General features: G+C 59.0%; 1 protein-coding gene and 1 long non-coding RNA gene across 3 annotated transcripts; one reads left to right on the plus strand and one right to left on the minus strand.

Moving 5' to 3' along the window:
- Nucleotides 1–2,141: 2,141 nt before the first annotated feature.
- On the minus strand, nucleotides 2,142–2,746 carry LOC139440932 (uncharacterized). Its single transcript, XR_011651262.1, has 2 exons — nucleotides 2,613–2,746; nucleotides 2,142–2,277 (listed from the first exon to the last, which is right to left on the minus strand). It is a non-coding gene; the product is annotated as an uncharacterized lncRNA (long non-coding RNA).
- CYP26B1 (cytochrome P450 family 26 subfamily B member 1) lies at nucleotides 2,273–20,674 on the plus strand. Of its 2 annotated transcripts, none has more exons than XM_024553035.4 (6): nucleotides 2,273–2,762; nucleotides 6,236–6,460; nucleotides 15,007–15,282; nucleotides 15,519–15,674; nucleotides 16,634–16,918; nucleotides 17,322–20,674. In XM_024553035.4, exons 1-6 carry the CDS (start codon nucleotides 2,559–2,561, stop codon nucleotides 17,712–17,714), a joined length of 1,539 nt encoding a protein of 512 aa, XP_024408803.2. In that variant the 5' UTR covers nucleotides 2,273–2,558; the 3' UTR covers nucleotides 17,715–20,674. The 2 variants fall into 2 exon arrangements, with proteins under 2 accessions (XP_024408803.2, XP_045045290.2); XM_045189355.3 differs by lacking the exon at nucleotides 2,273–2,762 and adding an exon at nucleotides 2,960–3,224.
- Nucleotides 20,675–23,264: the final 2,590 nt, after the last annotated feature.

Consider the following 23,264-nt stretch of genomic DNA (forward strand, 5'->3'; position numbering starts at 1 on the left):
GCGCCCGCCACATCAGCCTCGGAAGCGCTCACACAGGGAGGGGCAGCTCAGATGCTCGCACCTCGGACGCTCACACTCGTTCTCTCCCAGGGAACTCTAAAACCCAACTCCTATTGGGGACGGAAGAGGTGTTCAAAGGGGAGGCTACTTTCGTTTACACACACACCGTCTTCAGTTTACACACCGAACTGAAGATGGATAGCAAGTCATCCGCTCTGGGAGCGCAAAAGTGACAGACAGAGACGGGGGGGGGGGCTGAGGAACTGGGACGCTCGGGAGAAGGCGAGCCAGGCGCTCGCTAGACGATGGTGGAATTAGCGCGCACAGGTCCTTGTGTCCCAGACACGCTGGAAGAGAGGCCGCTGACAGACGGATGCGAGGATGCACGGACACACACACAGCAGAGAGCACACAAACCCTCAGGCACACCACACAGCTCCCCAGACGTCGGGCCGACTCAGGGACACGCACGCCCGCACACAGGTGCGTCTACGGGCCGCACGCACCCCTCGCACAGGCACGCGCGCGGGGCCCTCTGAAGCCAGCGAGCAGAAGGTGGCCTGTGCTCACCGGGCATGTTTATTTACTCATTTCTATCAATGAACGTTTGTACCCGACTCCTCCCGCCTCCGAAGGCCGAGGCCACCGCATTTGTCCCGGGCGCGGGACACTCACCGGGACAACCAACGGGGTTCCTCCGACGCTGCGGGGGGCGGAGGGGGCTACAAAGTTAGGGGGTCTTGAGGTGTCCTAGAGGAGGGGCTGCAGCGTCCGCAGCCCAGGACGCGGAAGGGCAGAGGGGAACATCGGGGGCTTGTAGGGTAAGAGACAGGCGCGGGAGGGCGGCGTAGAGGGAGACCTTGCTCTCTGCGGTTTGGGGGCGCACGTTCGGGGCCGGGGTGGAGGGTCTGGGAGTGGCGAATGGGAGGGCGAAGGGGTCCCTGGAGAAAGGAGCCGGCGTGGTTCCGCAGGACGGGAGCTCGGGACCCTGGGCACCGGTTCAGGGGGCTCTGGCCCCCTTCACTCGAGGGGCGGTCGGGCCGAGTCCTCAGCTGCCGGGACGACGGCCCACGCGGGACTGCCCGGGGCGGGAGGAGGGGGCCGAGGACCCGCGAGGGAGGAAAAGGGGGAGGGAAGCAGCCCGGCAGCCGGGCGGGCACAGTGTGAGTGCGCACCGTGTGCGTCTGTGTGTGTCATCTCGCCCGTCTGTAGGTGCCGGGATCCGCGAGACGCCGGCCAGAAGGAAGAGGAGGCGAGAGGTGAACTGAGTTTGATCCTGCGGCGGCTACAAGTGGGTCCCGGGCGGGCGGCGGGCGCGGGCGGCGGGCGGCCGGGGCGGGGCGGGCGGCGGCGGGCGCTCACACGCTCGGGCCGCCGGCCTCTCACCACGCCTCCGGCTTTGTGAGCGCGCCGTGCAGGGGGGGTGGCTGGCGGAGCGCCCACGGCGCAGCCTCCCGCCTCTATATAAACACACGCATCGCCTGGCTTTGGACTCAAATTCACATTGAGAGAAGCTTTTAAAACCACCAGCCCTGAAATCCTGCCTCCCGCTTTTCCCCCTCTTTCATTCCTTTGCCTTCCTTTTCTCTTCCCCCCTCTCTTCCCCCAGCAGCAACTCCAGAGCCGAGAGCCTGCGTCCCGGGACGGACTGCCTTTTCCTAATTGATACAATAGCCCAGCTCGGGTTTTCACCTCCTCCCCCAACCCCACCCCGCCTCACCCCTCCCGCCCGCCGCCGCCGCCGCCGCCGCCGCCGCCCCAGCGCTCGCCCGGGGCTCCGTCGCCGGCTGCGTCCCATCCCGGCCGCGGTCCGCCGGCTCCGCGCTCGCGCTCCGGCAGCCGCGCCGCCTCGTCCGCTTTGCCCGCTGCCGGGGTGCAGCGGCCGCCCTGGGGCTAAGGCGCGCCGCCCCGGGCAGCCCAGGGACGCTGGGCTCGGGCCTCTCCACTCGCCTCGGCTGGGGAGTCTTCCCCCGCGGCCCCCCAAGTTTCTGGGTTCGTTGGGATTTTTGGATTCAGGGTACTTCCCCCCTTTTTTTCCACCTAGGAGTTTGAGGGGGAAACTTTTGACCAGTCGATCGCACTTTCTTTCCACTACCTCTCTTTCCCCCTTCTTCTTCTTCTTTTTTTTTTCCTGAGCAGGGGAAGGGGCTTCCAAGAGAGGCTCCCGCTGGACAAAGTTTTCCAAAGTTTTCCGAGTGTGATGGTTTCGGGGAGAGCTAATCCACCAGCTTGATTCACGGCTTCATCTCACCACCCCTCGAGCAGCCCCTAAGTCCGCTATAAGGGAACAAACAAACAAACAAACAAACAAAGTTACACTCCGAGTCGCCTCGTGTCTCCTCTCTCTCTTCTAGGCATTTTTTTCCCCTCCCGCTCTCCGCTCCCCTCGAAGCCTCCACTCCCCTTCCCTTGGCCCCCTTCCTTCTTTTCTGTTTCGGCCGGAGGTGCCAGGACCCCCGGCCGCAGTCTCCCCTCCCCCGCCGCTCGCGTCCCTGGTCGTCCGGCCCTCCCCTCCCCCGACGCGGCCGGCACAGCCAATCCCCCGAGCGGCCGCCAACATGCTCTTTGAGGGCTTGGAGCTGGTGTCGGCGCTGGCCACCCTCGCCGCGTGCCTGGTGTCGGTGACGCTGCTGCTGGCCGTGTCGCAGCAGCTGTGGCAGCTGCGCTGGGCTGCCACTCGCGACAAGAGCTGCAAGCTGCCCATCCCCAAGGGCTCCATGGGCTTCCCGCTCATCGGAGAGACCGGCCACTGGCTGCTACAGGTAAGGGCGCACTCGCTCCGCTGCTCTCCGGGGTCCGCTAGCGGCGAGCGCGGGGCAGATGATGCCGCGGGCCGGCCAGGGGGCGCCGGGAGCCTGAAGGCACTGGTCCCCGCCCCGCCCCTTCCCTCCTATCTCCCTGCGCCTCCCCGGCTTCCCCCGTCCGCCTGCGGCGTGGTTCGGCACCCACGGGCGCACGGTGCGCGAGTTCGGGGGACTGATCACAGAGGTCCAAGGACCTGAGAGGGCTCCCGGGACAGACTCCGCGTCTCAGGCTTCTCGGCAGGGCTGTGTGGGGTGCCTGTCCCTTTGCCCTGCAGGCCCCATCGCCTTTGGCTTCCTGGGCTTTGGCGGTGTCATTGGGACCCGAAAATTGAGTCGGAAAGAGGAGGAGGGGGCCAATGGCAGCCAAACCTGCCTAGCTAAGCCCCGGGATGTGTTCCCGCCACATCGTCGGTGCGCCAGGTACAACTACCCTGGGCCAGGGTCCGAGAAAGTGTGTGTGTTTTGTGATGGGAGACGAAGGAGGTGACCCTAGGAAAATGAGAAGCCCGAGCCCCGAGCGTTCTCTGCTTTCGGGGAAAAGGGTCTATTTACTTATTGGGTGAGGACAGTGTAGCAGGGGAGAGGAACTTGGGAGAGGTGTGTGTGAGTGCCACAGAGCGCGTGTGTGGTTGTTGCTGGACGCCGAACAACCCAACGCTGCTGGTGAGAATGGGGGTGGGCCTGTCGGAGAACGGACCCAGGGAGGTAATGGGGAAACTAACCTGGAGTTAAACGCGCCAAGTGCTAGACAATCGCTTTTGCAATTTAATACACATCAGGTTTTTTCGGGGGGGGGGCGGGCCGAGGAGGGCACCTTTGAGTTCACGGCGAGAGGTGTGTTGTGTGCGCGTGTGCACGAGTGTTTGTCGGGCGGATGCTGACCAGGGTTAGCAGAACGACGGACGTCCCGAAACCGACAACCCCGGCAGGGAGAGGCGAGGCGGGAGGTGAACGCGGAGACCTGTGGATTTAGAAGTGCGAAAGCTTGGCTTGAAACTAACAGACGCGTGCAATCCACTCGCACACACTTACACCCCGCTGGGCGCCAAGTGTCATCGGATCCGAGGCGGGGAAGGGGACGCGAGGTTCCTCTGCCCTGCGGTCATCGCAAGTCCGGGAATCGGCCCATTTCTTTGGGGGCGGGGGTTCCTCGTGCAACTGTGTAGGGTTCACTTTAACCAGCGGGACTACCTCCTCCCCCCGCGTAAAGAAATCCCCAGAGCCTATCCGGTACCACCACACTTAAAGGGTTAACTGCAGCGGTGGTCTAGGCTTTTGGCCGAGAATTTAGGGAATAAAATAACTCACACGGGCACCGGCTCCTGCCTCGTTAGAGCCAATCTGCGGAATCCGCGGTCTGTCACCGCTCCCCTCCCCCGTTTCCTGACCTTTCTCTGCCCCCCACCCCCAGTGTCCCCCTGACCTTTTCTCCGAATCCCACAAAGGCTCTTGGGGCTCACCGTCCAACCAGCGCAGAAGATGAGGAGGAGGAAGCAGGCCTACGCCTCTCCATCCATTTGCCCTTGGGGCCCTAGACTCCAAGGTGGGAGGGAAATGGGGGGTGGGGGGATGAGTGCGGAGGGGCGCTGAAGGGGTTAACGGGAGCCTTCTGAATCCAGCTTTATTTTTTCGGAGTCATTTATCAGATTTTACGGGGGACCTCCAAGGGCTCTCCGTTTCCACCGTGCGCCATCTAAACAGAGCCCAGGGCTAAAAATACAACATTTTTGTATAAATTGGACTCGCGGCCCGAGCGACCGCCCCTATGAAAGTCCTCTTTGTGAAGACCGTGGAAACGGCGGACAAATAACTCTTTATTAATGCCACAAAAAACGCACTTTAATTATAGTTAGGCAGATCAGAGGCGGGGAGGGGGGGCGGGAGAGAGGCGGCGGCGACCTCGGAAAATTCACAGCCCAACTTTTGTGTCGAAAGAAAAGAAAAACAGAGGAAAAGAAGGAGAGGAGAGACGGAGAGTCAGACCGAGCGAGCGAGACGGGTATTACAGACAGAGGGAGGGAACCCCGCTCCTTAGCCCCCCCCCCGTTTGTCGCACCTCCACCCTCTCCTAGATTTCTCTTAAAGGGGTAGGCACCGTCTAGATCGGCGGTGGGATGGGGGTTGTTCGCCCCGACCCGCCAACCTGGGAGAGGGGTGGTGTCCCCGCGGCCCAGCCCCCTCCTGGAGGCGCGGGCGCTCCAGGCTCGCTCCCTGTCGCGCGCCGGGCCGGAGGCGCATGTGGAAAAGTGATTAGTACTCCGGGTTCTGCAGAGTCACTTTTCGGCAGTGCCTGGGCGTGTGCACCTCCAGCTGGAGAATACTTTTGCGTGGAAGAAAGGAAAATGAGGAGCGGGACTAACCCGGGAGCGAGGGAAGACGAGTTGTCCCTGCGGGGTGCAGGACCCGGGAGGTCCGAAGCCCGCATCCTCACTATTGTTGGCGTGCAGGCCGACAGCCGCACAGGTGGCGCCTCTGCCCTTCACAGCCAGGGCTGCCTCGGCAGGATAAGGGTTAACATGGGGTGGGGTAGCAAGCGCCTACGTCAAAAGTGAGCGGGACGCCCCAGCCCCCGCCTCTCGGAGGTCCCCTCGGTTTCCGGTACCCTGGAGGGGCCGGCCCAGCTCGCTGCTCCGAGCGCCGGGCCCCGGCCGGGGCCTAGCTCTCCTGGGCTGGAGCCGCCGCTGCGGCTGCCGGGGATCCAATTACCTGCGACGGCCGCTCGGCCCAGCCCGGCCCCGCCCCGCCCCGCGGGAAGCTCCTTCCTTCGCGCTCGGTTCCAAACTTAAGGGCAGCCACGAAAGTACTTCTCAGTTATTTCCAGGGCAAATTGCATTAGGAAAATCTCGGCTCTCAGATCGTGACTGACTAGACCCCGCAGAGCCCGCAGAGGGCCACCGGGTTCCTTCGCGGTCCACACTCGAGGACCGAGGAAACCCTCGCCCCCATCTGCAGTGACTGTCTATGGGCACCGATCACGCACCGCTATAAATACTCTTTGGCCTGCGGCCACCCCGAGGGGTCTTGCCAGCCCGTGGCCAGGAGCCTGGAAATATTTATTCCGAAAGGCTCTGGAGCGCGAGGCGGAGGAGTTGGGGGTGGTAGGGAGGGTGGCGGGTGCTCTAGCTTCGGCTCCCGCCGACCTGGATACCTTTTCCCTCCCGTAAGTTGTTACTAAAAAACAGCCTCTCGAGAGGTGCCCCCGGGCCTCCCGCCTCCTTGCATTAATTATCCTCTGGGCCCTACTTCTCAGTTCTTGTGCATGCTATGAAAAATAAAACCTACGTGCGTGTTTGTGTGTGGAGTGGGGCTGGGGACTGGTGCCCCGGGTGGTGTCCTCCCCCCCTCCCCCGCGGGCCCTCGAGGCCGGGCCTCCGGAAAGTCTCATCCGGAGATGTGTGCCCTGAGAGAGGTCCCCTGTGTGGCTCCCGCAGGGTTCTGGCTTCCAGTCGTCACGGAGGGAGAAGTACGGCAACGTGTTCAAGACGCACTTGCTGGGGCGGCCGCTGATCCGCGTGACAGGCGCGGAGAACGTCCGCAAGATCCTCATGGGTGAGCATCACCTCGTGAGCACCGAGTGGCCGCGCAGCACGCGCATGCTGCTGGGCCCGAACACAGTGGCCAACTCCATAGGCGACATCCACCGCAACAAGCGCAAGGTAAGAGCTGTGGACCATGAGCCTAGTAAACGTGCTCTGACTCTCTACATACGTGCACCCCCTCGGGGTAAGGAGTTCTTGAATCCCCGGACCGTCTCCACCCGAATCTCTTCTCCCACTTGGACATCGCCCTGGAGGTTCCCTGCCTAGACGGCTACGATCCCGAATCCAGGGCCTGCACAGGCCTCCTCCGGGTCGGGCCTCATGCTGGCCCACTGCTGGTCCAACGGGTGGCTGTCTGAGGGGTAGCTTGGACAGAGCATGAACAGGAGGGTACTTGAGGCCTATAACGCCTGTCCTCACCGTGCACCCCAAAACTAGAAAAAGAAGGGGACAGATGGTGGCCCGTGCTTCCTTTTTTGCCATGTTACCCCTGGGAATTCCGACGGATCAATCTAAAATCAAACCTGGCCTTCCTGCCCCAGGTTACTTTAATGGCGGCACGGGCAGGCGTTGGGGGGGCTGGGGGCACATTGTGGGCAGCAGTTGCAGGGCCCTGTCTGAGAGGGGCGAAGTGAAATTTGGGCCACTACGCGCAGGGGTCTGGCGGTGGGGGGAGGGCGAGGGGTGGGAGAGCAGCCGTGGCGGCAGGGGATCAAAGCGCACCTACCCACTCCCATAAAGAGGAAGAGAAAGTGGGTGTTTATCCTGTGGATTTCCCGAGCGCCTGGAAGAGGCGAGAATGAGGAGAGCCAGCGCGCACGAATCGAGCCTCCCCGCCCCCTCCCAGGGCTGAGCCGCCGCGGCTGCAGCCGCCGGGGCTCAGAGCGCGGGCGGCACGTGCTGTTTGAACTGCAGTAACCCGAAAGCTGAGCCGCGGGCGGGCGGGGAGCGGGCCTGCGCGCTTAAAGCGTCCAGAAAGGGGTGGGGGTGGGGGGAGGGGGGAGACTGTACGACCTCTCCTCGTTCCATTTTTTAAATTGGGTCAGAGGACTCGCCCAGGTTTGAAACCTGAAGAAAACCGAGAGGCAGCCTCCGATATCTAGGAAGAGTGGCAAAGCGCAGGAGAGGGGAGGGGGCTACTGTGGGCAGAAGCCTGCACTTTGCTCTGCCAGAAGCCTGCACTTGAGGTGGTCTCTGGGAACGAAGGAATCCATTTTATAGTATTTGATGCCTGTGAAGAGTAGTTCTCCGTAGCAGACAAAAGAAGGAAAAACCGCGTGGAGTGGACTGGTCTGCGCATACCCCCAACACCCCTCCTCCCAATAAAACCTGTATTCAAGGACTGGAAAGGGGGTCCTAAAACTGTCTCCCTTATCTGCCTCACTGGGGCAGGAAGCAGCTAACAGGGCCTGGGAGCAGATGGGGGGCGGTATTTGGGGAAGTGGCTGGAAGGGGGCTTGTAGGCTCAGGAATGGGGGCTTTTCAGATATCCTGGACACATTTTTTTTCTTAGTCTTTGTGACTCCACCAAAAGCTCATACCAAAGAATGAGGAGAGAGCCTGAGACTCAGAAACCCAGCTCCAAAGAATGTGATTGCTTCTCATTTTATCTTCATAGAGGCTTTGACATGAAAGTAATCATTTTCCCCTTCTCAGAGAAGGGGACACTGAGACTCAGAGAGGTTGAGAGACTCCAGATCAGGAGACAGAGCAAAGGCAGGTGGAGCCTTCAACTCTCCTCCATGGGAGGGAATCTTTCTGGGCTACAAGCCGAGCACTACTCAGTCCTGCCCCACCCCCTCCCCTCCCCCCGGGGCTGCCAGAAGTCAGAGGGTAGGGGTGAGAGGGGTTTGGTAAAGACCTGAATGTGAGACCCTGGGGGTGCAGACCCTGGGTGAGGCTGTTGCTTTGTGGTTCCCCCCACCCTCTTCCTGACTTGGCCTTGGGCCTCCAGGTGGGGAGGGCCTGCTTGAAAGGCCTCAGGGTTTTGGCCTACCTTGTTTATTTGGGAGGAGTAAGGAAGAGGGAGATGGCATAGATGACCTGTGTCAGAGGGATACACAGGGAAGGAGGAGGGAGTGCTGGGGTGGGGCTAGAAACTGAGGACCCCAGTGGGGCATAGCTGGGGCACTCTTGCTCTCCGACTCCCTGGGCACGGGGAGCAGCCAGCACACCCGCAGTTCATCCTGACATGGGCTTGAACCGGTGCAGGGCCCTCCCTTTGTGTGTGCTTGCTCTGTGACCTGTGTAAAAGGGTCCTGCCCTCAAATCTCTCTAACTGGTTTTCCATGAACTTAAGTTTACTGAACTAAATAGAAGTCCTTGGGTTAGGGACAAACATAAGAGCATGGAATTTGGTCCTTGCCTTCAGGAGAGTACTCAGGGGCATATGTTGATCCTAGAGAGAATAGCCAATCTGCTAGACTCAATGTGGCCAAGGTGGGGGCTGGCCGGTGACACTCACACTGCCTTACTCAGCCCAGGCCACAGTCAGGGACATGGCTGGAGAGCCAGCTGCCAGGCCTGGCCCCTGCCTGGTTAGGGTGCATTCACAGGACTTGAGGCCCAGGTGTGTTGGGGCCCAGCTGGTAGGGGAACTAGGTGCGTCACTGTTTCCATCAGGGCTGGTGACCCACCCCTTCTCTGGGAGGTCTGACCAGATGTCCTGGGAAGGGGCTTCTCTGCAGCCATCTCTGCATCCAGGTGTTTGCCCTGGTTGTCTAGGGACAAGAGGAGGGGGTTGCCAGGGAGAAAGTTTAGAAAGTCTTGCCCAGTCTAACAGAGTCCTCTCCAGAAGCTAGGCCTATGTCTCGATAGCTACCACCAAACCCTGTCCCACTTCCTTTGTCACCCCTCCTCCACCGGGTGACTCTGGTTGTTGGAGAAGGACCCCCAACCCTTTTCTTTTAGTGTGCGGAGAGTCGGGAGTATTGTCCTGGAAGGGTGTGTGGAGTCTCGTAAGGGTGATCAAAGGGAGGATTTTCAGACACGGAGAAGAAGTTGGGGATATTTCTTGAGGCCTCCGTGCCTGCCCCACATACCAGGACCAGACATTTCCTCTTTCCCTTGAGAGATCGGGTTGGGCCTCTTTGCACCAAGAGGCCAGATGCTTCAGGGCACCTCAGACAGTGGCCTGGGACCCATGGACTAGGGAGACCCAAGAGTGGTCCTCCTGCCCCTCCTACCCAGATCCCTGGCTAAAAGGACTTCTGTGCCCAAGGCTGAGGTGGACCAAGAGCTCCCCAGGCTTTGGAGGCAGGGATTGAGACCCACCGACCACCTCCCCCTGACCTGGCCTTCGGCCCCATTCTGGGTGGGGGTGGAGCGTAGGCTCAGGATTGCTGCACTCCCCTCAGAAACCCTGTGCATCAGGGATTTGTGTTGGGATGGAGAGGCTTCAGCAGGCAGGCAGAGCCAGGAGGCCTGTGGTTGCAGGATCCTGGAGAGTCTAGCCAGGGTTATCTCTACGTGGCCTTTGGACTGGTGCATAGCCTCTGATTTCAGTCATGTCCACCAGGCTCAGCTCTGGCAGAAGTTCCCACCTGCACTGGATGGGAAGGCTGGTGGCATGGCCGGGCAGCCCTGTTCCTGGGAGGGCCCCTGGCATAGACCTTTGTTCCCCTAGCTGAAGTCCTTCACCCAAAAGTTACTGTAGCACCAGCCGGTGGGCCCTGGGCCACTGAGGGGGCAGGTGGCAGGAGCGGATGTCTATGAAGGTCAGTGGGGGAGGGAGCCCACAGCCAGCCACCAAGGCGCCTGCGATGGGTGCCTCCCCCTGCGTGCCCTTGTGCCAAACAGTAGGAGGGTGGGTTGGGTGGGAGGGGGACCACCCCTCCCTTTTCCCTCCTTTCTGTGTCCTTCCACCAGGGTGGGGAGGGGTCTGAGCCTGTGATGCTGATGTGTTTGCTCACTCTCCCAGCCTTGGGAGACAGTTGTGGCCTTGGTGTGTGTATGTGTGTGTGTGGGGGGGGGGTGATTGGCTGGCATCTGCGTTGGCCCGGAGCCCCTTTTGCCACTGATGTATCCATTCCAGGTTCCCCAGGCAGAAAAGCAGGGGTTGGAGATGTGTCTCCTAGGGCTGAGAAATGCTGAAAGCAAAACAGCGAGACAGGACAGCTGGCCTTGCCCTTAGAATAAATTTGGGCCAGACAACAGGGTCCCCCTCAGGGCTTAGAGCCCCCAGGATAGGTAGACGGCCACTTGACTGGGTGGGAGCAATGGAGGCAGAGGATTCAGGGGTCTGGTGGGTGTGGCTAGTCATGCCCTGGACTGTGACCTTAGGAGGCCGTCCCCCTTTGGTCCTCAGCTTTCTCAGGGGGTTTTACTATGGCTGGAAGAGGAATGAATGGGCAAACTTTTTCAGATTCCGTGGCTCTGCCAAGTACTGCCCTCCTCGCCGGCACTGGGTACTTTTGTTGTGTGTGGAAGAGTTAGGAGAGAGAGTTAGAGCTGGAGGCAAATGGGAAACAGGTACTCTGTTTCTACAGGTGGTGGGATGGGAACCCAGAGAAGCTCACACAGGCTGGCAGGTCTGGGCCAGCCCCTCCCGAACAGGGATGCAGAGTAGAGACTGGCTGAGGAGGCAGCCAGGGTGAAGTTGAGGCCCACTGGAAATGCCAGGCAGCTTGGAAGATGATGTCTCTCTTGTCCTCCCTCTTACTTGAGTATAAAGCACACACCTTGGCGTCACCCCTGTGCTGTGCGGACAGCTGCCTCGGTGGCTGCCTGCCCTCTGTTATTCTTTCCACTCCGCAGGCCACGGCTCCGGTGGCTTGGCGGGGTGGCCTGCCCAGGCCCCCACCCTCCTGGGCAGCTGCTTTCATTCCTCCCAGTCTGAGTCACTGGCCCAGGGAGTGGGTTCCCTCTCTGGCTCTTTCAGCTCCTGAGGCTGCCTGATCATCTCATCTGTCTGTTCATCCATAGTGGCCAGCAGAGAAAGGGGAGGCTGTTTGGCTGTGCAGATCAGCATGCAGGAGTGTGGGTGCTCAGTGAATGAAGCCCCAGCCAGGGCCGCTGGGTGAGCAGCAGGAGGTGCGGGAGCAGGAGGGCAGCATTTGTAAAAGCAGTTATAGGGAACTTGAGCCTTGACAAGCCCCTTGGTGGTCTCCTTTCCCTCCCCTCCCCTCCTCAGTGTGGAATCATCTCCCATTCAGGGGAGAGAGATTTGGGCTCTTATGCCAGTAATGCCCTTGGTGAAACCAACACAGGTATGGGGAGGGTTTCCTAGTGCATCCTAAAGGCAGGAGGAGCCCAAGCTCCTCAGCCTGTGCCTGGGAGTCCCCAGGTCTCCCTGATCCTCTGCTCTCATTTCCCCCAGCACTAACCCTGGTGGAAAGTCCATACCTGCTGATCCCTCTGCGGGGCTTTTCCTGGGCCAGGGCTGGTTCCCGATGACCTTTGTCCAGCATTCTTGTCTCACTTTTGGGAATTCCAAGGGACGCCCCAGTGGGGAACAAAAGCAGCCCTGGCTGCTGTTATTATTGTGGTCAGGGAAGGCGGCTCCCGCAACAGACAGGAATCTTTCCCCTCTTCACACTGAGTGGCTCCACAGGGCGCCTTCCCACGTGCCCGAATCCTGACCCCGCCCTCCCCATCGCAGCCTCCCTCTGCCCTGGCCAGCACCTCAGCCTCCTCCTGGCCTGTGTGGTGGGTGGTGGTTTCTAGGCTGCCCCTACTTCGGGAAGTGCCCAAGCTGTTAACCCTGGGCACAGACCCAAGGATGAGGGCCTGGAGTTTTCCCGGCGCCTGGGAGGCCCCAGTGCTTAGGCTCTCTCCCAGGCCAGAGGCAGGGCATGGGCTTGATGACTTCTGAGCAAAGCACCTTGGTCCCGGAGTGCCCCAAATCTGCCTTTGTTTGGCTTCTCATTTGGGTAGTTTTCTACTTCAGGGGGGTTCTGAGGAGAATCGTGGGACATCCAGGTAAAAAGAGACTCCAGAGAACATCCAGTTAGATTTCCTGATGGGTCAAGGTAAGAGCCTTGCTCCTGGCTGCAATTCTCTTTTGAGAAGCCCCAGCCTTGGGGGACCTGCAAGTACAAGGTGTTGGTGGGCTTCCTGGGGACATTTCAGCTCCTGACTTTGCTCCAGGATCCCTTCCCATCTAGAGGTGAGGTGTGGACCACCCACCCTTGGAGTCCCTCTGCTCAGTCCTGTTCAGTCCCAGGGCTCCCTGCACCCTCCCTGCCCTCCTCGACCCTTGGCCCGAGGGCTTTAGAAGGAGCTATTCAGGTGGCTATCGCTAGAGGGCGCAGGGAATGTAACCTTTGGGACGGGAGGGCAGTGAAGGGCTATCAGTGGGTCCAGTCTGGCCACTCCTGGGATTGCACTGGGGGCCCTGAGAGCTCCCCCTTTGGTCACCCCATGATGGCCCCTCCTGGGCCACCATAGCCCATGGAAGGTGTGTGAGTGGGGGCCTGGCAGGCACTTACCAGGCAACTTGTGCAGTGCTGGATTCCGGGCTTCTCTGAGGGGATAGCATCTACTTAGGGACATAGGGACACTGGTGTTTGTGTGCTGTGTAAACTGCAAGGAGAAAGAGGTGGCCTGGCTCAGCCTTACTCTTTTACAGATGAGGAAACCGAGGCTGGGGGGTGACTTGGCCATGATCGCCCTGGGGTTGAAACCCATGTCTCTGGGCTCCCAGCCACCTTTGCCCACCACCCCACTGCATCTTAGAGCCCAGCTGGCTTGGACTTTGGCCATTTCTGCTCAGTGTGGCCTTGACCCTATTGCCCCCTCTACATGCCCACCTGTGGGCCCAGGTCTCCCTTGCACTGGGGGCCCTGGCCAGCCCCTGCCCTCCACGGAATACCCTTCAGTCTGCCCTGGGCTGGCTGACTCTGGGCCAGGTGTGGCCTCCCTGTCCCTACTTGTCCCCACCTCCAGCTCCATCCCCTGCTCACCCTGGCTCCCCACCCCCCCCCCCCCCCCCCCGGACCCCCAGGCCTGGTAGCCACTGTTAATCTTTCCGCTTCCCTGATGATAAGCCTGCTGGGCTCCCATGAGCCACTTTCTTCTCACTCTGTGGGCTCTTTACTGCTCTGTAAGGCCCCTTAGTTGGCTGGCATTGGGCTCTGGGGACAGGGCTACCACTACTACTCCGTAAGAGTTTTTGACCAAGAGCTAAAACTAGAACCCTAAGGACACCAGGGTGGAGGGCTGAGAGAACACTACCTTTATCCATCACCCTGTGGAGGGAGGTGGTGGCTGAAGTCCCCTGGAAATTCCCTGGACCCCGAAATGAGCAAGGTGTGAGTGACCGGTCCAGGCCTGAGCTGCCCTTGGCCACCTCCCATCGTCCTTCTACCTTTCAGCGGTCCCTTAGTAGCAGGAGCAGCCCCAAACAGTGCGGCTTCTTTGCCCCTCACTGGCGGCCTCCCTCCCTCCCTCCCTCCCTCTGCCCACTGGGAATTTCGGAATGAAAGTGCTATTGTGAATGCCTGGCTGGGCCACTGAAGGGCCAGCACTGTTATTTCTGCAAACCAGCCCTCCCATTAGCCATGCAGGGTTGAGGCCAGGAAAATGTTACCTTTTCCTCCTTGAGCTGACTGCAGGGGAAATTCTCACATTTACAGTTTGTGCGGTGGTTGTGTTTGGGGGGCGGGAGGGGAGGGCGGGCGCGCGTGTGTGGTTTGCATGGAGCAGGGTGGAGGGGCTGGAGGAATATTCATCTCCTTCCCCGGTGCTATCCCTCACCCTCCCTCCCCATGACCTTCCCCTCGGTGCTGGTGGGAGGGCACCCGCCTTCTGCTCCAGACTCTGGAGGTGGGAGCAACTGGAGGTTGTTGGTTATATGTGAGACCCACAGGTCATCAGTAAGTAAATTAACATCCTCCGCTCTCCTACACACCAGGGCAGCAGCGTGGTGTGCAGAGGTGTGCAGGGGCACCTGGGCGAGAGGGGCAGGCGGGGTTGCTGCGGAATCAGGAGGACTGAGCGAGGGAGTAGGTAACAGAGACTCATTGGCTACTTGAAATGGACCAAGAAGATGCAAGTAATTAAAAGGGCTTGTGTTTACCTTTGTGATCTTGTCGGGTGGAAAGCCTTGTCCCCTTCCTCCTGCTTTCAGACCTGGCCACACTGAAGACATTTTGATGGAATAACTGTTAACAAACTCCCTAGGATCTTCACCTAGTAGATGGTTCCCAGGGAGTAAAAGCACATTTGGGTCTCAGGAAGTCCTACTTGTAGTCTAGCCTCAGACTCTCTTATTCTCGCATCAGTGGAGTAGAAGAGCCACCTACTGCTTTCCTCCTTTTCCATGTGCAGTCTGCTCAACTTTGTTCTACTCCTCCTGGGTACTTCTGCCCTGTGGCCTGGCAATTTGGGGGTGGGCCACTACAGTGGAGGGCTGCCTCCCCTCCAGCCTTGCCCAGCCCTCTCTGTGTTGTCCCCATTGCTGGAAAGGACAGCCACATCACCCACAGACCTGTTGGCAGCTGGACTGCCCAGTCTGTAGGGCTTTGCTAGTGTTTGGAGCACATGCTTTTTTCTGAGGGTCAAGACAGAAGTGCCTGGGAGATGGGAGTGTGAGCTCCATCCAGGTGAGGACCTGGAGTTCTCCCTAATCACAGTCATGGGACCTGCGCTTCAGCCAGGCCCCTGAGCGCCTTGAGGGCAGCCTGAGCCCATCTGACAAGTTTGCCCACCTCTCTGCCCTCCAGATATTCTCCAAGATCTTTAGCCATGAGGCTCTGGAGAGCTACCTGCCCAAGATTCAACTGGTGATCCAGGACACACTGCGTGCCTGGAGCAGCCGCCCCGAGGCCATCAATGTGTATCAGGAGGCACAGAAGCTCACCTTCCGCATGGCCATCCGTGTACTCCTGGGCTTCAGCATCCCTGAAGAAGACCTCGGGCACCTCTTTGAGGTCTACCAGCAGTTTGTGGAGAATGTGTTCTCCCTGCCTGTCGACTTGCCCTTTAGTGGCTACCGGCGGGTGAGTGCCCAGGGCCTGAGAGGAGAGGAGGTGGGCATGTATGAACCACCTGAGGGAGTGACCAGTCACACAGAGGGGAGTGTCAACAGGAGGATGGGGTGGAGGCTTCACCCCGTGGTCTGTGGCTGAGAGGGGAAATTCTTATAGGAATCCCCACCCTGCTCCACCGTGGGAGGAGGCCCTTGGTGGCCCTGCCCTTCCTCTTGGGTGACAGGATGGTCCCCTTCTTCCCCCAGGGCATTCAGGCACGACAGACCCTGCAGAAGGGCCTGGAAAAGGCCATCCGGGAGAAACTGCAGTGCACGCAGGGCAAGGACTACTCGGACGCGCTGGACATCCTCATTGAGAGCAGCAAGGAGCATGGGAAGGAGATGACCATGCAGGAGCTGAAGGTGGGGGCCTCCCTGGCGGGCTGCACGAGCACCCCATGCTCCACACTGGGGCTGCCCTGGGGGGGGGGATGGTGCTGGCCCCTTCTACCTGTTCCCTAAAAAGGGATCCATTTAGTTTGCTGAGGTTTAGACTCTGCCCTCCACTCACTTGCCAGGTGCCAGTAGACTGGCGGCCAACTTCCCACCCTCCATCTTTGCTTCCCCCGCTTCTAGCTGTAGTTTTTGTTTCTTCCTGGTGAGCCAAGAAGGAGCCCAAATGACTGCCATTTCACGAGAAGTTTTGACTCACACAGGTGGTGCCATGGCACATAAGGGACCCAGGTCCCTTCACTCCTCTCTGAGCTCAGTATCCACATTTGTGAAACGCGGGGCTTGGAATGAGATGGCCTGCTGAGACCTTTCCACAGGGCACCCAGGGCCCAGGTGTCTTGCTCCCCAGGGTACCCTGGAGGAGTCCCCTCAGCTTTCCTACTGCAATCCCTACTGCAGGTCCTTGTGGGTGTGGCCCCAGGCCCCACTGCCTCCCAAAGCCCGATGTCCTCCTGGGAGGGAGAAGGTTGGGCTTTTGACCTGAACCCCCACCCTACTCACCTGCAGAGTGCCTGGCTCCTTGGGATTTTTTCTTTCTTTCTGTGAGCTCCCTGCACTGATTAGGTTGCTGGGGCTCAATGCCCAGGAATCCAGCAGTAAATGAGAAATGGCCCAGCCCCAGGGGACTTGCGGGCTATTGCCTCTGCCCTTGGCTGTGGCAGCTGTATCTGCTGCCCAATCAGGGCACTGACCCTCTGACTTGTGTCTACTGTGGCCCAAGTGCTGCAGCGACAAGAGGCTCAGAGGAAGCAGGCAGGATCCAGCTAGATGATCCTGGGGCCGCAGGGGACCCTGGCAGAGTTAGGTGGCCCCCAGGCTGGGCCTGCCACAGAGTTGATCTGTAGTGGTACCTCTTGTCTGCGCTGTAGGACGGGACTCTGGAGCTGATCTTTGCCGCCTATGCCACCACGGCCAGTGCCAGCACATCGCTCATCATGCAGCTGCTGAAGCACCCGGCCGTGCTGGAGAAGCTTCGGGAGGAGCTGCGGGCCCACGGCATCCTGCACAGTGGCAGCTGCCCCTGCGAGGGCACGCTGCGTCTCAACACCCTCAGCGGCCTGCACTACCTGGACTGCGTCATCAAGGAGGTCATGCGCCTCTTCACGCCAATCTCTGGTGGCTACCGCACTGTGCTGCAGACCTTCGAGCTCGACGTGAGGCTGGGTCCTCGGGGCGGGGCCTCACGCGGCCCATGGGAGCACTAGCTTGGGTGTGGGGGGCTGCAGATGGGAAACACCAGAATCCCCCTCAGGGTACCTCATCTGATGGGGAGACACCCCTTGTTTTCAGGGATCTTTCAGTCCAATGGGAAAGACCCGGTTCCAAATGTTGAGTAAGATGAAGCCAGCCCACGTGGCATGTATGAAGTTGCACATGGACACTCTGTAAAATCAGATTTAGACTGGACTAACATGTTCAGGGCTGCTGGCCAGGCCTGGGGGACCACAGTAGGGTGTCTCTAGGAACATCTGGGTCAGGGGCTGGCAGGCAGGAAGTCCTGGGCCCTTTCTTGTCCTCTGGCCCTCACTACCCCACCTTCCCCAATTTCATCTCCAGGGTTTCCAGATCCCGAAAGGATGGAGTGTCATGTACAGCATCCGGGATACTCATGACACAGCGCCTGTGTTCAAAGACGTGAACGTATTTGACCCTGACCGCTTCAGTCAGGCTCGGAGCGAAGACAAAGACGGCCGATTCCATTACCTCCCTTTCGGCGGCGGTGTCCGGACCTGCCTGGGCAAGCATCTGGCCAAGCTGTTCCTGAAGGTGCTGGCAGTGGAGCTGGCCAGCACGAGCCGCTTTGAGCTGGCCACCCGGACCTTTCCTCGCATCACCTTGGTCCCTGTCCTGCACCCCGTGGACGGCCTCAGTGTCAAGTTCTTTGGCTTGGACTCCAACCAGAACAAGATCCTGCCAGAGACGGAGGCCATGCTAAGTGCCACAGTCTAATAGGGCCTAGCCCATACCCCCCGCCTCAGCCCAGCCAGGCCCTGGGGTGGGAGGCAATGGAAGGGTAGAAACCTGTGTGTGGGAGGGGCTAGAACCTGGGGAAGAAGAAGCAGCCCCATACCTTGCCCTCCCATTTTTCCTTCCCTGGCAAACCCTACCCAAAGCCAAAAGGGTCTCCGTTCTTCCGGGGCACTGACGGGGCCCTCTTGGCTCCTGCTTCTCCCAGTCTCTCTCCAGTCTCCACCAGCTTAGCTCCGGGGCATGGCTGGGGGCTCTGCATGCCCATTACAGTGTTAAACGTCAGTCAGCTCACGCTGCAGCATTTGCTTATGATGTTCCCAGCTGGTCCCTCCCCTCCCATTTCATTTGGACCCTTTTAGTTTGAGGTCAAGTGGTTGACATGGGGGTTGGGAGGAAGAGTTGGCCCCTTCAGCACCCCTCCTGCTCCTGCCTCTGCTCAGACTGAGGCATGTGCCCCTCCTGGTGTTGGCCAGACAGAGGAACAGCATCCTGGTGGAGAACACAAGTCACCCTTGGTGGGGGTGGGGACTGCGGCCAGCCTAGAGGGGTCCCACCCCCATTGCCAGTTTCGACATTTGAAATTACCTGTTGCTGCTACTTTTTCTCTCCTCTGATGTTGGGACAAAGGAGCTCCAGGCCCTGTCCTCCCAGCATCCTCTCTGGTGGCCTGGGCGTGCACACAGCACTGACGAACCCACCTTCACTTCAGGTGGCCTTGGGTGCACCCTGTTCCCCTGTTACACAAAAACCCAAGGCCCTTGGCTCCTATTTATTCACTGATGTAACCGAATCTTGGCATTACTGGGGACTGGAATTGTACCTCCCCTGTCCCCTAGCCTCCGTCCCAGCATCCTGGGACCAGCTTCGGTGAGTGACCCAGCCCGTCTCTGGTGGAGGGTTGAGCAGCTCCCCCAGGCTCCAGACCTGCTGTGGGTTCAACCGCAACTGCACTCCTGGGGTGAAATCCAGCACCTCTGCCTTTGTCCCCTGGTGGAGATGGGGAAATGGCCCGTTGCTTCTCTCCTTGCTCTGTCAACATGGGGATTTGGAGGCTGCCACCATCTCCTGCATGGTCACTGGTCTCCCCGGTGTCCCCCACTCATCTAGTGAGTATGGGGAAGGATACGGGTTCTTTCTTCTGACAGGGAGTGAGGGCCTCCATTGTCCCTTCCTTAACCTTCTCCCTTCTCCCTTTTCCCTTGCAAAGGTGTCCTTGAAGTCCCTTCCCACCTCTGTGCCACTGTCTGCTTAGCCCAGCTCAGGGGGGTGGGGACGAGAAGAAAGCCAGGGGAGGTGTGTGTAGACAGCAGCCCTTCCTCAGATCTGACTCGGGCCTCTGCCCGGGCTCGAGGCAGCTGCCGGGAGGCTGCGGGAAGAACTGAGGAGGGTATGTGCAGTTTGTCAGAAGTGATTTGCCTGAAAGGTGGCCAGTCGGGGATGACTGGGGGGAAAGAGTAACTTTTGCCACTGGCATCTGGAGTGCAGGCAATTTTGGGTGCCTCACCCTGGGGCTGGTTTGGGCCTCTGATGAGTCTTCAGTGATTTTGTCTGTTTTCAGGTTTTTCTTTGCTTTCTGTTTCTCTATCAGCTTTTGACGTTATAAAAGCAGTGAATCCTCTTTACAAGAAAATCAAAAACACACAGAAAAAGATGCAGTACGTTGACCCCCCCAATTGACTCTCTGAGAGGTGACCCCTGTTGACTACTCAGCGCCCCCTCCAAAGGTGTTGAGTGGACAGACAGCGCCCACACTCTCGCCTCCCCTGGTGCCCACTGGGAGGTAGACTTTATAGGAATGGCTTCACACCCCAGATTGTGCTAAAATGCCCGTTCTCAAGTGTTTCATTTGTTTCCTACTTTTTCACTATTAAAAAACATGGAACAGATATTATTGGCAAAAAATAGACATTTAAAACAATTAGTAAAATCTCTCAATCTCTCCACATTCTCAAAAACAGGCAAAAGTGTGTTAAGACTCATCAGAGCTTGCAAAATACCTGCAGGTGCACCGGAACTGGTCACCCACAAAAAAGCCCAGTGCCTGGAAGGTTCCGGCGCCCTAACCCAGCTCGCCCTGAACCAACTGTTCTTGACAGTATCTAGGAACACTTAAGTGCAGCTTCAGACAGGAAGTGCACTGGGCCTGCCCCTGCTGAGTCGGGGGAGCTGGAGGGTCCTGGGAGGCCTCAGTTGCCCTTCCATTTGGGATACGCAGCTTGGCAGGGGCGGAGAGAAGGCTGAGAAGGATTCCTGTGAGGGAAGAGAGAAGGACCATTTGCCCTGCTGGGTCTCAAGGTAACAATGAGAGAAGTGAAGAAAGCTCTTGACTGGCTGGCTGAAGGGTTCCAGTGCTGAAACTCACCCATCTCTCCCCTGTGTGCCCAGCTGTGAGTTTGTGTGTAGGTTTTAGAGACGTAGCATTAGATGGGTGGTGTCTTCTCACTTACCATTCCTAACTATGATAACTTGACATTCAGAAGACAGAACCCGCAGCGTTTCCCCGGCCCTGGGCTCGCAGACTGAAGCACTTTCGGTGTTGGGCGCCGGCGTCTGTGTTCCGGGCGCCGCCCCGACCTGCCCAGATCGCTATGATATTATTTTCTACACAAGACTTTTTCTTCATAAATGTTATAATTTTGTGTCTGTCTTTATAAACTATTATAAGTACTATTTTTGTTATAATTCAAAATAGATATTTAGTATAAAGTTTTTGCTGTTAAATATTTGTTATTTAGTAAAATATGAATTTTTCTCTATTGTAAACATGGTTCAAAATATTAATATGTTTTTATCACAGTTGTTTTAATATTGAAAAAGCACTCGCGTGTTTTGTTTTGGTGTGAAACTGGTGCCGTGTGAGTGTCTCTGCTGTCATGTGGTCCTAATCTGTACATAATATTCCATGTTGCATATTAAAAATGAATGTTGTGCATTTGTGATTTTGAAAGTACTCGATGTGGCTCTTTTATAGGCTTCCATAATAAACCGTGGGGACTCACCCTCGTTTGGCTCTCTGGTGTCTGCCTTCTCTGCCTCTCTGAAAGGGTACCCCTGCCACCCACATTCCCTTCAGCAGCACCCAATCCTACCTGCCAGGCAGGAAGTTCTTCCTGGACGCACTTGTCCTGTGAGGCCAACCTGTCAATCCTTGGGCGTAGGCACAGAGTTGTCGCAGTGCCCTTTGGCAAGTAGGTTCCCCCGGGGCAGAAAGGTGTGATTGGACGGCCACCGGTCCCAGAGACCTGTTGGGGGTGGTGCAGCTGGAGTCAGCCCTCCAGCAGGGCGTGGCCATGGCCGCCCCGGCTGGGTGTCTCCAGGCCGCACCACGCAGCCCAAAAAGCCCAGGGCCCGTCCTCAGAGTTGGTCGTGTTTACCCCGATGTCCACGGGCACGTGGCGAATTGAGGAGCAGATTTCAGTCCCCCTGACTCCCAGCCTCGTGTCACGTGGGCGTTCTCAGAGGCTGTTTCACGGAGCAAATAGATTGCCCGGTCAAATATGTTTGGGGAAGAGATTAAACAAAGGTGGGCAGATTCCTCCGCCGCAGGATTTTTTTAGGCCCCAGCGCCTGAGGATGGGCACACTAAAGGGCTACAGGTGTAGAGCGCACACAGGTTGCAGGGCTCCCCGAGCCCATCTGATGACACACGGTGTGATCTTTGCTGATTATCAACTGCGAAAGCTGCTCAGCAACCTGTCACAGAGGATGACAGCAAGACTGGCAGAGGTCACGATATCCAGCTCTGGGACACCGAGGGGTTGCTGGTGTGGACAGAGGGCAGTGAGAGGCAGAGCCGTGGCCCCAGCGCGGCACCGGGAACCAGGGAGCGAAAGGCCCCATGGCGCCCAGGCTGGTCCGGGCCTCTGCCATGCCCGGCCCCCTCCCTGCAGCCTGGGCAGGGAAAGCCTCCCCTGAGCTGGCCTGAGAAAGGCCTTTTTGTGGCTGCAGCATTTCTCTCTGAACGCAGACACACCCCGGGTCTCAGGGCCTGGCCACCCAGAAGCGAAATACCAACGTCTTCCAAAGAACACCACCAAGGAGGGACATTCCTGACCATCTGTCCTTCACCCCATACTGTCTGCCTCATCTGCCCCCTTCCCACTGCATCCAGGCCTCCTCTCCCCACTCCCTCGCCTTGCCCTCCCCAGGGTGGGGGGGGGAGCACGGGTGACTCCTCCATTTTCCATAAGATAAAGTCTCAGGGTGCAGAGACCCTCCCAGGGCCTCACAGAATCGAAGGGTAGTCCCTGCACCAGAAGGAGACCACCGGCCCCGCCAGCACACGCCTGCTCCAAGGGGCTCCCTCAGACACAGGTCTCCCGGGTTGGTAAGAGGCAGCAGTGAAACAGCCCGAGCTGCCACTGGGAAAGGTGCCAGCGGAAGGTAGTAGTTTTTCAGAGTGTGAATTCCATCTCTCCTGGTGGAATGTCCTGTGTGGCAGCCGAGGTGCAGGAATCGTGGTCCTCGGCTGCCCTCAGTCTGACCGCCCTACCACAGGGTGGGGGGGCCTGGCTGGGCGGGTGGCGGGCCTGTCGTCGCCCAGTCCGTCCGTGCCTCTCTCCCGTGGGCCCGCAGGACGGTGACGTCCGCCTGCCTGCCTGCCTGCCCCCCACGGGGCTGACGGCCCGGGATCTCCTGGCCTGGAAGGAGAACACAGGCCGCTGTGGGCAGGCAAACACGGCCACTGTTTGTCCAGAGATTGGGGCGCCAGTTTGGAGGGAACTCGAAGACCGCACATTCTGCCACCTCCCAGCATTTTTCCAAAACAGCCTGGCCTTGCCTGGGCCTGGCTGCAGGGGGTGGTGGGGGGCTGGGTGCCAGGAACCGGGCAGGGGAAAGCAGGCCCTTGGGGCCAGCAGGATGAGGCGATCAGGTGAGGGCCAAGACAGCACTCTGCCAGAGCCAGCCTGCTCAGCTGTGATGTGCCTTGGAGGGGAAAGAGAGAGGGAGAATGACTAGGGACGTGTCTGTGTTGGGGGGCCAAAGGAAAAACAAACCTGACTTGCCTGAGTCTTCAGGCTGAGCCAGCCAGCCTCCATTCCTCACAGAAGCTCTGAGCGCTGAGCATAGCATGGAGGCCCTGATGGGGAGACAGTGGGCTGGGACTTGGGGTCAGTTCCTCATCTTCCACCTGACTTCCCTTTCAACAGAAGAAACTGGTCTGGCTCGAGTTTCGGCCCCCACTGACCCTGCCCACTCCCAGGGACAGCAGCCTCCCAGAAGACATTTATTCCAGCCTTGGCCTCCTCTCAGTAATGAGAATTCTCCTCTTTACCCTCCCCCTCCTGAAGGCTTGCACTCTAGGACTGTGGTCTCCTCCAACTGATCCCCACCATGCACAACAGGTGAGCCCACAGAGACGTCCATGGAAGTATAGCACTGTGATGCCACCCTGGAGGGAGCTGGGCCTGCCCTGGAGGCTGTGTGAGGCATGTGGGGGCTTCCTCGGCTTGCAGTAGCCCACCCGAGGGAGTGGGCTCCCTGGGAGGAATTGTGGATGGTATGGGAGGCGGGTGTGCCTGCTTGACT

The sequence above is a fragment of the Desmodus rotundus genome, chromosome 5 (assembly GCF_022682495.2).
Source record: "Desmodus rotundus isolate HL8 chromosome 5, HLdesRot8A.1, whole genome shotgun sequence".
In the NCBI taxonomy this organism is placed as follows: Eukaryota; Metazoa; Chordata; class Mammalia; order Chiroptera; family Phyllostomidae; genus Desmodus; species Desmodus rotundus.

Coding starts and splice junctions, on each gene's coding strand:
- CYP26B1 (XM_024553035.4), top strand. CDS start 2,559: ATGCTCTTTGAGGGCTTGGAGCTGGTGTCGGCGCTGGCCACCCTCGCC. Junction 6,461..15,006: donor TCCACCGCAACAAGCGCAAG/GTAAGAGCTGTG, acceptor TCTGCCCTCCAG/ATATTCTCCAAGATCTTTAG. Junction 15,283..15,518: donor CCTTTAGTGGCTACCGGCGG/GTGAGTGCCCAG, acceptor TTCTTCCCCCAG/GGCATTCAGGCACGACAGAC.